The sequence below is a fragment of the Sorex araneus genome, chromosome 2 (assembly GCF_027595985.1).
Source record: "Sorex araneus isolate mSorAra2 chromosome 2, mSorAra2.pri, whole genome shotgun sequence".
NCBI lineage: Eukaryota > Metazoa > Chordata > Mammalia > Eulipotyphla > Soricidae > Sorex > Sorex araneus.
Window position 1 is genome coordinate 364750498 of NC_073303.1, and position 15107 is coordinate 364765604.

At 40.8% G+C, this 15107-nt stretch overlaps 1 protein-coding gene across 1 annotated transcript in view; it reads left to right on the forward strand.

The window, feature by feature from the left end:
* WDR7 (WD repeat domain 7) overlaps positions 1–15107 on the forward strand; it is a 344916-nt gene that overhangs the window by 90010 nt on the left and 239799 nt on the right. The window contains exons 15-17 of the mRNA XM_055125361.1: positions 1840–2576; positions 4939–5027; positions 13107–13205. Coding sequence (XP_054981336.1) covers positions 1840–2576; positions 4939–5027; positions 13107–13205 — 925 coding nt within the window. The remainder of the gene's footprint in view (positions 1–1839; positions 2577–4938; positions 5028–13106; positions 13206–15107) is intronic.

Genomic DNA, 15107 nt, shown 5'->3' on the forward strand with positions numbered 1-15107 from the left:
GCATTTCCGTGTATTTCCCCCACCGTGTTTCTTGCCAGGCTTAGGGAGTGAACCTGAGAAACCCTTGACTATTCTTTTTTTTAATTGTGAAATCACTGTGGCTGTTTTTAATTGAAAAATAATGAATGCTGCGTCCGTGAGCATCTTGGCCATATTTCTACTTAGGATAGGGCTCTAGAAATAAATGTACTGGATCAAATGATCTTCAGGGTTCACCAAGGAGAGCGCCAAATTCCGCTCCCAACGGATGCTATTTAAATGCCTGCCTCTATTGTGTGGGCTTGACTGGAATTATACTCCTGACTAAGTAGTTTTTAATGTTTACTGGTGGCTAATTTTATAAATGGTGTTTGTGCTTGCTTTAACGGTTACTTCCTTAACAAGGAGTTTGAGCGCGCTCCCCTGTATTTATTGACTCTTCCTCTATTTTGCTGCGCGTTGCCCTTGGCCTGGATGGTGTTTCTCCCTTCTCCTTGGGGACCACTGCCTTTCTCGCCGTTTCTGAGAAACATTTCTCTGGATTATATATCTTCATCAGTTCTCGCACACTTTGTTTCTTTTGCTCTTCAATATTTACATAGTGGTGAATCCGAAGGGAAGGTATGATGGAAGCGTTCTTCTCTTGAGATGCTATGCGTCGCTGGTACTTTTATTCAGGTTAAAAAATCATTTCCTTTTCTTAATTTCTCTTAAGGACCCACGGTAGTGTCGGTTTGGGGACAGAACAGTGGCGTGATTAGATTTGTGCCGCAGATAGCAGTGTGCTGGGCTCGGGCATCGGGTGGCCGAGATGGGGACCCAGGAATCCTACTTAGCAGAGCCAGCCTAGCATCCGGGGATCGTGGTGGCTCGGATAGACAGGAAGAGGACTGACGCGACACTGAGCATCCACAGGTGCTGTTAGGTTGGTGAGCAGGTGGAGGTCAGACATTAGATGCAGGAAATTGGGACATCCAATGGGAAGCCTTTAGAAACAGGATTGAGGTGACTTCAGGAGACTGTTCTGGTAGGACCATGGAAAATCCGCAAGTCACCTAGGAAGGGAGAACCAGTTTCCAGGGCCGCAGGTGGAAAAGTGAGGGGGGGGTGAGACGGAAAAGGCCCCCAAGGAAGGCGTCCTCTGGGACACGGGGAGACGTGGTTTGTTAGAGTTTCTTACAGTTTTGGTTTGCTTCTCTCCTCCCTTTGCCCTCCTCCTCTCTCCCCAGCAAAATCGATGTCAGATACTGCGAAGAGATTAAGGGAGAGAGGGACTGAAGAGTTTCCATTGGATGCACTCTTCTCTTTTCAATAAATTTGACTACAAGGGCAGCGGAGGGAGAGACATAGCAGAGGGCGGTTGGTCAAAGGCGAATACTCCCCCACCTCGATGAATTGAAATAGATTGGAACGTGTTCTTTGGCAGGGAAGGGTTGAAAGTAAAGTCAAAAAAGGAGGGATCTATGGAGCAGGAATTTTAAAGGCTGAATGGCTGTGATAAATGAGTTGTTTTATCAGGTGAAACCAGTGGCTCCTTCTCAGAAGTGGAATTTGCATATCAATGACTGAGATACCTTTTAATCTGCTCTATGAGTACTAAGACCTCTTCTGTCTTGTTTTAAACATATTAATGTGCCAGCTTCCCATTGTTCTGGCCAAAGAACATCGTTCTAATTGATTAAGTTCCTTTTATATGCTGCTGAGCGGCAAAGTTGGTGTTTCCCTTTTGATGGTGGAAATCCCCCCAAAGATAGTGTAATAAGCATCTGAATGTCTTTGACGACTTCTTGTTTGCTAACGATTGCATACAGCCATATTTCACTCTCCGTTGTGACCGTCTTTTGAACATATCCGTTGCAGGGCAACTTACCTAAATATTCCCACAACTCCCTGATGGTCCAAGCAATCAAGACCAACCTGACGGACCCGGACATCCACGTGCTGTTCTTCGACGTGGAAGCCCTGATCATTCAGCTGCTGACCGAGGAGGCCTCGCGGCCCAACACGGCGCTCATCTCCCCCGAGACCCTGCAGAAGGCGCCGGGCGGTGCCGACAAGGGGGGCTCCTTCCTCACGGGCAAGCGCGCGGCCGCCGTGCTCTTCCAGCAGGTGAAGGAGACCATCAAGGAGAACATCAAGGAGCACCTGCTGGACGACGAGGACGAGGACGAGGAGCTGCAGCGGCAGAGGCGGGAGGAGAGCGACCCCGAGTACCGGGCCAGCAAGTCGAAGCCACTGACCCTGCTGGAGTACAACCTGACCATGGACACCGCCAAGCTCTTCATGTCCTGCCTGCACGCCTGGGGCCTCAACGCCGTGCTGGACGACGTGTGTCTCGAGCGCCTGGGCATGCTGAAGCCCCACTGCACCGTGTCCTTCGGGCTCCTGTCCCGAGGGGGCCACATGTCGCTGATGCTCCCGGGCCACAACCAGGCGGCCCTCAGGCTGTCCTCGGAGGGCGTCGGGAAGGGCACGTACGGGGTGTCCCGCGCCGTCACCACCCAGCACCTCCTGTCCATCATCTCTCTGGCCAACACCTTGATGAGCATGACCAACGCCACTTTCATTGGCGACCACATGAAGAAGGGCCCCACCAGGTGTGACAGGACGCTTTGGTCTTACGCTTGGGCTTTAAGAAACGATCCTGTTTGTTTTTGTCATGGCGCGTGACTTTATTTTTCCCTTCAGCTCTGCAGTCAAAATTTTGGTGTTACCTAGTTCCCCTGCACATCTTAAGACACAGTCAGCATGTTTTGAAGCATGAGAACTATGGGGTTTTTTTTATTATTCTGTTTTTTAATTTTGTTTTGCTTTTTTTGTTGTTGTTTATTTTTGTGGGCTGCATGAGGCCATGCTTAGGGGTCACGCCTGGCTCTGCACTCAGGAAATACTCCTGCTCAGGGGACCATTTGGGGTGCTGGGGATTGGAGCTGGGTTGGCTCCCTGCAAGGAAAAGCGCCTTATCTGCTGTACTATCAGTCTGGCCCCTAGAACTATGCAGAGGTCGTGATAAAGATCATTTGAGTGGCTATTAAAAAATAATTTAGAATGAGTGCCCTAGGTCACAGTTCAGCTTTAATAGATGAGTTATAGATTAGGTCTTTTGTAAATATTATCTTAATTTTAGATCTGTTCACATCTTTGCTATTATTCCATTCATTGTGATTTACATAATGAATGATAAATGTTCAGTGATTGGCTTCAGTATTTGGTGAGAAGTATAGCCAGAATTTTTCACTGGGAAAAGAGAAAAGAATTTTTTTTTAAGTGCAGAAGAGTAGCACTGATAGATTTCTGGAATACGTAACCTGAATTTGTCTTCTTTTTTCTAGAACTGAATGAGGACAACTTTTGAAACTGTCTTTATTATGCAGAGTTGAGAGTTCACTATTTTAAGATTTTTTTTTTTAATTAACAAATATCTAGCTCTTACCTTGTCTCTGGCTCTTCCAGATGTTATCTCATTGATTCTTCTCAATGAGATACTTATATTTTCTCTATTTTTATTTTCTCTTTATTTCATTTTGGGACTGGAGTGATAGCACAGAAGGTAGGCATTTACCTTGTACGCAGTTGACCCAGGTTTGATTCCTCCGTCCCTTTCGGAGAGCCTGGCAAGCTACCAAGAGTTTCCTGCCCGCACAGCCAAAAACAGAAACAACAAGTCTCACAATGGAGACGTTACTGGTGCCTGCTTGAGCAAATTGATGAACAACAGGATGACAATGCTACAGTGCTATTATTTCATTTCAGAAATGCCCGGAGGGGCTGGAGTGATAGCACAGTGGGTAGGGCGTTTACCTTGCACGCGGCCGACCCTGGTTCGATTCCCAGCATCCCATATGGTCCCCTGAGCACCACCAGGAGTAATTCCTGAGTGCAGAGCCAGGAGTAACCCCTGTGCATTGCTGGGTGTGACCCAATAAAGCAAAAAAAAAAAAGTCCTGAGATAGGGAGAGGTGATGTTACTTGTCCAGGGACAACAACCAGTAAGTGTTGGAGCTGGAAGCCAAATGCAGGCCGTCTGCCTCTCAAGTCCAGGGGTCTTGGCGCTGGACAGATGGGTCAGTGGGTCAGGCACTTGCTCTGCAATGGCAGCCTGGGTTTGATTCCCGGCACTATGGATGTCCTCCTCGTTCTGCTTAGAGTGATCCCTGAGCACAGAGCCAGGAGCAAGCTCTGAGCACTGCTAGATGCCCCCAGACCTAAACACCACAAAACAATCCTTAGTGCTTTACTGAGGTTTCAGATCTGGGGGCTGCATACTCGTCAACTCTGTTCCGTATTCTGCAGAATCACGTGGGTCAGTGGCATGGGGTGGCTGGTTGATATCTGAAAACTAGAGGGAACATTGAAAACATTCCTCTGTCAGTGATTGCACATTAAAGGGGTCATACATGCATACATGTTTCTTAAAGATGCTCTGAAGCAAGGCATCCTAGATGTAAACTTTTTTTTTTTCTTTTCCTTTTGGACTTTGGGCCATACCCGGCAGTGCTCTGGGGCTACTCCTATTATTCCTGATTTTATGTTTGAGGGCCACTCCCTGCGACAATGCAGTGATGGGGATCACACCAGTAAACATCTTTTTTTTTGGAGGGGGTCACACCCAGCGATGCACAGGGGTCACTCCTGGCTCTACACTCAGGAATCACTCCTGGCGGTGCTCGGGGGACCATATGCGATGCTGGGAATCGAACCCGAGTCCGCCTCGTGCAAGGCAGACGCCCTCCCCATTGTGCTAATGCTCCAGCCCCCTAGATGTAAACTTTTAACTGGCTGTTTGAAATTGAAAGTAGGTGCGAAACAAAATCTTTTTTGGAATATTGAAATGATCAGGTTCTCTGTGTTGGTTTTTGCATTTCATTAAAAGCTAGAAAGTTCACTGTTTTAAGTGGCTCTAGAAACTTGGAAATATGAATGTTTATATACGTGCATTTTCCTCCCCTTTCTTTTAAGGCCACCTAGACCAAGCACCCCAGACCTATCCAAGGGAAAGGGTTCCCCGTCAACTTCCAGTAACGTGGTGCAAGGACAGATTAAACAAGGTAAATTAGACCTTTTTTAACAGCGTGACCTTGGAGGGGAAACAATACCCAAGCCGGTGTTGACAGCGAGGGTGGATTCTGGCGCTTGTTGGCAGGGGAGGTGTGGTAATATGGTAGGCCTCATAACAGTAATATATAGGTAATGATACTAGTTTTATTAATTAATATTAATAATATAAATATGTACCAGTATTAATGTTAAGTCACTAATAATAGTATTGTAGATCGTTACACCTCAACTTAGAAATACATGTTTTAGATTTGTGATGTTATTATTTTGTTAAGCACTAATGAGTATTTCGATTCTTCCCTTTTAGAGTATACTAACATAAAGCTTGAAATGTAAAGCAGGACTGTTGGAATACGCCTACATATATTCTTTTTGGGAAATGCTTTTCTCTGCCAAATCCCACAACTTTAAGGAAATATTTTCTTTGAAAAAGCTTTTTTAATTGAAGCGACATTGGTTTATAATAGTTTATAAATTTCAGGTGTGCATGTTTGTATAGCAGCATCTCTATATAAGGTATTATGTTCATCTAAAAGTCAAATTCCATCCGTCACGTTGCTGCTGACTTTTGCCTGTGCTTTTCACTTCCCTTCTGATAACCGCTTATTTTTTCTTATGGTCTAAATGTTTATTTTAAATACATTTAGCTCATTTATTTGTTGTCGTTTTAAAAAAATGAACCTGTGTGTGAAATCATATGGTGGTGCTTTTCTCCATATATATTTCACTAGCATAATGCCATATCTGGTATTATCTGTTGCTGCCAGTGGCAGGACTTAACTTTTTTTTTTTTCCTTCTGTACTGAGTAGTGTTCCACTGTGTGTGTGTGTGTGTGTGTGTGTGTGTGTGTGTGTGTGTGTGTAATCTCAGATTTTCTTTATCCCGTCTTCTGTCAGTTGCACTTCCGTTGTTTCCATCTCTCGGCATTTGTAAATAATGCTGTGATGGTTGTGGTATGCCTCCATCTCCGTTGTTTGTGCTTTTCTGTTCCTTGGGTAAATGTCCAGAAGCAGGAACTGGGTAGAGTGGAGTCTCACTGACGGGAACTTTCAGCTCTAGCAACTCAGGAGGCAAAGCTAGTGTATGAATAGAGCATTTGTTTGTCTTAGATTGTTAAAAAGGACAAAAGTCGCTGTATTCTCTCTAAATATGGGTGGTTTAAAACCCTACCCGCTAAAGAGACTGTTTTATTTGGGGTCATACCTAGCGATGCCCAGGACTAATATCAGCTCTCGGCCCGAGGATTGCTCCTGGTCGTGCTCAGGGGACCATATGTGGTGCCAGTATATTGATTGGTCACAGAAGTCACAAGTTAAGTAACAGGGCCTCCTAGTGTATAGATACAATTTTACCAGGACAAATGACTGTTACTTTTATGAACCTGCTATGCTTTAAAAGTTTGTATTTTTTTTGTATTGTAGTAAATTCTGCTTTTCTTAAGTTATTTTGATTTAATATACCTAAAAATTCTTAAAATACATTTTAATTTAATTAAAGCATTTTTACTGAAGAACCATGATTTACAAGTTTCACTGATAGTTGAGGTTTAGACATATAATGTTCTGACACCAGTCCTACCACCTGTGTTCCCAGTTCCCTCCCAGCCTCCCCAGCCCCCAGCTTTCACCCTGACAGGCAGTAATACGCATTTTTAGTTTGATATTTATTTTAACCAACTAACCAACCTACATTCCTCCCTCCCTCCCTCCCTCCCTCCCTCCCTCCCTCCCTCCCTCCCTCTCTCCCTCCCTCCCTTCCTTCCTTCCTTCCTTCCTTCCTTCCTTCCTTCCTTCCTTCCTTCCTTCCTTCCTTCCTTCCTTCCTTCCTTCCTTCCTTCCTCCTTCCCTCCATCCCTCCCTTCCTACTTTCCTCTCTTCCTCCCTCCCTTCCCCTCCCTCCCTCCCTCCCTCCCTCCCTTCCTTCCTTCCTTCCTTCCTTCCTTCCTTCCTTCCTTCCTTCCTTCCTTCCTTCCTTCCTTCCTTCCTTCCTTCCTTCTTTCCTTCCTTCCTTCCTCCTTCTCTCCATCCCTCCCTTCCTACTTTCCTCCCTTCCTCCCTCCCTCCCTCCCTCCCTCCCTCCCTCCCTCCCTCCCTCCCTCCCTCCCTCCCTCCCTTCCTTCCTTCCTTCCTTCCTTCCTTCCTTCCTTCCTTCCTTCCTTCCTTCCTTCCTTCCTTCCCTCCCTCCCTCCCTCCCTTTCTCTTTCCTTCCTCTGTCCTCAGGGCTCCTCCCTGCAGTGTGTCAGGACCATGCAATACCAGGCATTAACCCTAGGGCTCCCATATGCAAAGCACGTGCCCAGCTGTTTTTCTGTCTCTCTAGTTCTTGTTCGGTGTTTTTTGAAGCACTCTTGGTGTACAGACATCTTCAGAATGTTATTTCTTGATTATTTCAGTCATATTATCATAAAATTACCTCTTTACTTCTAATATTCTTTGCTTTTATTTGTTTGTTCATTTTTCCAATTTAATTTTAAAATTTTATTTTCATCTGGTTTTTCACATTAATTGATTGCTTTCGATATTTCAACACCACCACCATTACACCTTCCCACCACCATTATTTTGAATTTTCCCACCATTATTCAAGCCTGCCTGCCACAGACAGATGCCAGATAATTTATTTTCTATTGCTTATTATGAATATCATGAGAGGTCAGGTGGCCGCAAAAGCTGCCACGCGCATCTGGATATTCTTTGCTTTTAATCCCACTTGGATTATGATAATATAGTTAGATATACATCAGATTAGGTCCATCTCTTTTCCCATTTTTAAAAATTTTTCACCTCTTTGGTCTTTATATTTAGAAAAAATTTTGGTAGAAAATGTTATCTTTCTAACCATTTGTATTTTACTATGATTGTTGGTATAGTGAGGTTTGGTCGGTCACCGTGCTGTCTTTTCTTTTTGTTCCATTTTGTTGCTTGTGTCTTATTTCCCTTTTCCTGTTATGTTAGTAGAATTTTTTTTGTTGTCACACCCAGTTATGCTCAGGTGTCACTCTGTTGGGCACTCTGGGGCCACATAGGATGCTGGGGATAGCCTGGTTGGCCCCGTGCAGGCAAACACCCTGCCCACAGGACCATAGCTCTGTCCCAGAATACTTTTGTGATTATACTTTAATCTCCTTTTTTAATGTAGAAGCTAATTTCCCCCCATAGTTTAGAGTTTCTAATGGACTTCTTTAACTTACTGTACACTATCTATACTTTTGATATAAAAACCTTGTTATAATTGAATTTTCTGATTCCTAGCTTTTATGCTTTTGTCCCATGCATTTTAAATTAACTTATGTTACAAACCTCACAGATCATTGTGACCACTTGCATTTAATATACTCAGTCTAATTTTATTTAATTTTTTGTTTTGCTTTGGGGCCACACTCAGCTCTGCTCAGGGGTTACTCCTGGCCCCGTGCTCAGGGATGACTCCTGGTGTGTATGGGGACCATACAGGGTGCACGGGATTAATCCCACATTGGCTGTGTGTGAGACCCTGTCCTCTCTGCTGTCACTTTGACCCCATCAATTTAAATGTAAAGAAATTTAAATGGTTAGTATAAAAAAATACATAGGTATATATATTTCTCGACTCTGTTTTTTTTAATCTGTAGGCTGGGGTTGAATAACCTATTTAATATAGGTTACAGCTGCTTCACCACCTTTATCTGATAATTCTGAGATCAATTAGTGAACTTGATAATCTTATATCGGTGAATTTATAATCGGTGAACTTCTTAATCTTATACTTGCCAGTGATCAACATTACCGATGGCCAGGTGCTCTTTGGTAGAAGTAGTCCTTATTGCATATTTGATGATGGAGCTTATAAAATCTCACTCTTGATAAAGGGATTGGAGATGTGGAGCGCCCACATTGTTCCTCATGATCATACAGTGCCAGGTCTGCCCGGGGATCCAGGCTTTGCTACGTTCTCACATACTGTTTGTCTTTAGGGAGCAAGCTCGGGCCTTCATGCTTACAGAGTGTATCCCCGGACACTCAGCTACGTCTCCGCCCCCACTGTGCTTCTCTGGATCTTCCCAGTCATCTCACAACATGAGTCTGTGCTCTGTGTTTCCAGTGTTTTTCTTGATTTTTGACTCTTACTTGCTGGAGTTGTGTCTTTAGTAATAGAAAGCGTGGGGGAAAAATATTCCCCTTGAAGACTGACGTTTATGTCGCATCATTTATAATTATTTTTCAGAAATAGATTTAATTTAGGTTGTCTAAATTTAGAAGAAATAGTTGCTGCTAAATTGTCTCAGGGATAATTTATATAAATTAACCTGCAATTTCTTACAAGTTCTGTTCAGGGTTTGTAGGAAAAACTTGGAGTGCAGACCTCAGGGGATAGGTCTGAAAATATGTTAAATTTTGCACACGAAGTCATGACCCTCAGATTAAATTAGCTTTTAACCCTTAAATGCAATTGGTTTTAAAAAGTGTTTACACCATACTCAGTACATAGTATTGAGTGGATATGGATTAAGTGTTTATTAAACCAAGTAGAGCACGTTAATAATTTTCACACATCTAGCGAGTATTTGTGTATTAAAGCTCTTTCACTGCAGTGAACTCTCTCCCTGTGGTTTTTTGGTCTTAGTTTATTTATTTAGAATGGAATTAATATGGGAGATCTTTATAGAGATGACTTTGATTATTTATTTTTTGACTTGAGTAAGGTGAAAATTATCATAATATCTAAACTTATTCCAATTCTGATGTCATCCAGTGGTGATCTGGTGGCTAAGCATCCAGTGGTGATCTGGTGGCTAAACTATTGCTGTTGAGTTTGTTCAACATCAACACTGTTTTATTTTGCTTTGCTGTGTGTCTGTGTCTTAGAATGTTATCTTGGTTCTTAATTTATTCAGGTTTATTTTTTATCCTTCCCTTTGTCTGGAGTTTATTCTCTAATAATTTTGTCCATTCATACTTTCAATGTACAGTGTTTTAAGGATATCCTCCTATCCCCTTAAAACATTTGATCAGTTTATCCTAATGCTTGTTGTTGATTTAAAAAAATGGTTAGACCATTTATATGCCTACACCTCCCGTACGACTACACCAAGGGTGATCCTATTTAGGAGGTGTAGGAAATGCTGGTGTTGCACTGAGCTCTCTATACCCGGAGACTCTGTCAAGATGCCTTTTAATTAAATTACAAAATTTTTCTAAATTTGATTGCTGTTCTTCTCACCTTTTTCTCCTTTTACTACTCCCATCCTTGTTGTTTTATAATAATTACATAATCCTTTAGAGAAACAGATTCATCATTAAATAATTGAGTTATTATTATTACTTTTGGGGGTTAAACTTTGAATAGATTCATCATTAAATAATTTAATTATTATTGTTACTTTTTTGGGTGAAGCTTTGAATGAAACTACTCTAAGCATTACATTTGGTTTTTGTAGTTTCTAGACTTCCTTCTCTTTTAATTTTCTGCAAATTGTAATGAAAGGGCTCTGTGTGTTCATGAGGTTTACACCAATATAGGGAAAAATCATGCCCCAAATATGTTCTGTGTTATATGTGTGTACATACTGTATATACATATTATGCACACATGTTTTTACATGAATATGCAAATTTTCAATGACATGATGATAGGCAGGAGGAAATGGAGTTTAGAAACAGATTCTAAATGAAAGAAACTAAGTATTGTCATCGGAATACTTAAGCATATGCCAAATAAAGGTGAATTACTCATATGTTTTGTATGTCATTGCACACATTCCTTTAACTTCATTTATTTTTTCATATGAGACTAAGCGGTTGATGGAATTTGGCAATATTATGCAAAGATCTTCCCCAGGTAAAAGAATAAAAATTGGGTCCGTCTTGCCACCATTTGGAAGGTTTGCAATCTTGAGATTCTTTTGCTCTGGGTTTCACTAATCCTTATTGATGGTCGACACAGGAGCTTTTCTGTTTTATCAAAAAGCAAATGCTTGCTTCTGTTTCAAGTAGTAAATCTTGGATTTTTTACTGAGAAAGTGCCCCTCATGATTTTTTTAGATTTATTTATCATCTAAATATTTAGCTTTTTATTTTGGAATGGCTGCTTTTTTTCTTCTAATTTCTATTGATTTTTTTTCTATCTCTTGACAATTAAAAAAGTCTCATAAAGTTTAATTTCAGTATTCTCAATTACTTATGAAAGCCTTAGATAGAGCAATATTAGGGATTAGGCAGTCTGAGGAAAGTATATTTTGTTGGTAGAGCAGACAATTTTAAAGCATAATCTTTTTCTTTGATTTCTATTCTAGTATGTTTATTTATTTTTAATGCACAGGATTTATTATTTTAAATTATAAATGACTTCATATATGCAAAAACTCCAAATATATAAAACTCAGAAATTATTTATTAGTTGAATAAAGTTACTTATATTGAATGTTACTCTAGTAAGATATACTTATTCCAGCAGTTTTGTTTGTAGCATTTCTAGCTACCTTTTGATTTGCATCTTAGAGAAAATACAGTTCATCCCAGCTCCTTTGATGTAGCAAGGGCAATAATGACTCACTCCTAAACTTTTTTTTAATTCCTAAATTTCTTTGATTTTAAAAGTGGAAATTAAAGAAAAATCTCAACTGTTGGAAACCTCTAGAGGAACCTTATCAACAGTCTTGGTGGATGGAAACTAAAACCTAAAAATTTACTCCCTGCAACCAAGAATTATTCACTTTTTGTTTAATCCATAATAACTTTATAATTAAGGTTGATAAAAAGAAAAAGGTAAAGCAATTCAATGGGTTATGCACATATATATTTGGAAATTCTTTGCATAATTACAACATCATAATTTTTAGATCTTATGAAATATATAGGTAAGTCACTCATTTCACAAGCTTAACAGAAAATAGTTATAATTTTAAAAGACATTAACCAAAATGCAGGTCTTATAATAAAAAGTTTTATTATTTCTCAGATGAAACTTTCAGGGTGTACAAGATGTTCTTTTGAGATTGTATAGAGTCGGATTTTTTTTTGTGCATGTATTAATATACTTCTTTTAGTTCTTCTGTTTACCCCACACGTGCCTGATTGACATTATGATGCATTCGTGTGGAAATTATGAAAAGTTGTTTTCATGCAGCTGTCCTGTAGTTACAAAAGAACTTCACTGCATGAAAAGCAAACATATCATTCAGAGGACAATGCTTAATCTGTTCAGGAGCCCAAACCTATTGCTGTTCAATGACAGAAGAAAGGAGAGGGATTAATTTGAAGATGCTTGTGCATGACATATGGTAATTTCTCCATAGGAAGGAAGTGTCAAATTGTGACCTCTAAATCTTAACGTTGACCTCCAGTTGTAGAATGTCTGCGCCATACGGTCCTTTTGCCTTTTCATATGATAATTTAAACTGAAACATTTTCTGCTAACATAACTTATTCGGGGGGTTGGGTTGCATCTATTATATAAGGATTATAATAATAGTCACTGTCATTGTTTTTTTAGAATATAAGGCATTTGTGGCATTACTATACTTTTCTAACTATAGTTAAGAGAATTTAGTATACATAGTTCTTACAAGCTTATATGATTTCACTGAATTTTTATAAAACGAATGTGTTCCTTGAGATGATCTTGGTGGATGTTTACTTGACATGTTAAATGGTAATTTTCACATACTATTAGGAATTAGGTTATGGGTGCAACTGATAAGATGAAGGCCACGTAAAGTTTTCATCATGGGATGCATTTATAATTATATTAAAGCTTTGTTAATTTTGACTATGTTATTTTTTTCAATTGTAGACTTAGTTTTTTAGAACTTTGGTTCATATTAGTGGCCACACCGTTCACCTATGAGTGACACAGATCTTGGTTCCCAGCGGAATATGAACTACTTGGTGATAGCAATTTGATAAAATCTATCATTTTGTTGCTGTAATCTTCAACGATCACGCCTTTTGATTAAAACATCATTTTTCAGTTCTACATTTATTATGCTTTGCCAACTCTGTTTTTCATTCTTCACTAATACTGAGCTTTTTTTCAGAAACTGCTGTACCTCAGTTCTCTCCTCTTTATTTCTTCTCTTTTCCTCTGCAAGTTGCCGCTCCTGTCGTTTCTGCGCGGTCTGACGCTGGTCCCTCTGGCCCCGACCCCGCTCCTACTCCTGCTTTACATCCCTGTTTCTTAGTAAATGAAGGTATTTTCTCTCTCTACTTCCTAACGGCTTGCCTCGACCCGTGCTTGATTCTAATATGACATGTTCCTTTGACTCTGTTTTACACACTCATCTGCTCTGTTATGTGTAGAAACGGAACATTCTAGTATTATAATGTCGTTTGCTAATATCCGTGCCCATGGCCAGTTATAATGGAGTCACGTTCCTCTTGGCTGGTTCAATTCATGGCTCCGGTCACCCAGAATGCAGGAGAGAAGTGCCAAGCTGCTAGCCTTTGATGTGAAGTGGGTATTTAAAGGGTGATTGGTTCTCATGCTGTTTGCCCTGTGATGTCTCTGGCTTTAGAACTAATGACTTCATTTTGCATGTGTCATTATGTGGTGATAGACACACTCTGGTCTCAGTACATACTGTGTGTCTTGCTTCTAGGGGCTCAAAGGGGTCTCTTGGTCTCGATTCTCATTTGAAAAGTCTTCTGATGGAGACTTAGCACCAACCACCACCGACTGATAGGCATCCACTTCTATACCTTCCTTGTTTCTGTTTCTGGCCCAGGCAAAATACTGCCCTTTCTGTTTTGGGAATGTGAGGGAGTCCTTAGTTATTTCTGAGGAGCCGCACTCATGGAAAGTATTTTCTGGAGCTCTGAAGCCATGAGTGAAGCCCACGACTCTGGTTCCTCCCGGCCAACTGGGATGACCCCTGTTGGGAAGCTCCAGGGTTCCCATGAGCTTGGAGTTAGCTACTCTCCAGCTTCCTGGAGCAGGGAGGACACTGAAAACAAAAGCGAAAACTCAAATGTAACCCAGAATAATACGGGCTTTTTTTTTCTTCCCTAAAAATACAGTATTTCTGGTCCTAAAAGGGGGGGACACACGGCCCAGCACCTGTACGTGCTGAGTTTGTGGTTTCGGTTCCATGCCGTTGGCAGGGAAGGGGGGGCAGGAAGGAGGAGGAGCCTTCGGTTAGGCTCCGTTTCATAGACCTACAGGCATGTGGAGACCGGAGGTTAGCCCAGGTCCGTAGGGTCCTGTTGGGCCAGCTATTGTGAAAGATGGCAGCTTGCTAACTCAGGAATAAATCATTAGACGGGGCCTTGGAGAGAAACATTGCAGAAAAAGTTTAACTCAGAAGTGCTTTGCTATGACATCAAAACAAAACACTAAAAGGAATCACTAGGTGATTATGTGTACAGGTGCATATGTATGTATTTTACATTGTAGTTATTTATTACAATGGATTATCTTGATTGTTAATTAGCTTAATAAATATAAGTGTGTATATATATTATAGTCTCTGATTATATATTCAGAACTTCCTCCCTGAGGGATGAATCTCTAGGTGACTTGCCTGTCACTTACCCTTTTTTTTTTTAATAGTGGCAGTAATAATTTTGAGTTTAATGGTCAGGGTTTTACTTCTCGTTTAGAGGAATACATTTGGATTATTCCCACGTGATGATTTGCTAAAATTCTATCATCACGGATAAGTCACCTTGTAAATATGAGAGTAGACAAATTTTGCATACATTATTGTTGTTATCCTCAGTAGCTCTTGGTAATTATTGTGGATTAATTGTGGTTCATGCATGATTTGGGAGGAATGAGACCTTTATTATACATGTATTATCAGACTCCTATAAAATAGGTTGAAGTGATTATTTGAGACTGTCGAATGCCAATACTTGGAAATACCGCAGTTGTTTATGCTATTGCTTTCGTTCATAGATCAAGTTCCATAGCGTAGAGTAGAATTGAATGCCACGAGAAATAAGCTCTGTTCCCATGGATTAGAGTTGGCAGTGGTTAAGATCTTGTACCTTTTGGGTGGTCAGATTTTTATTTCGGAGAATATCTGAATTCATTTTTTTTTCCTTGAAATTGGTTTTGATTTACTTATTTGGGTTATTTTGGTTAAGTATCT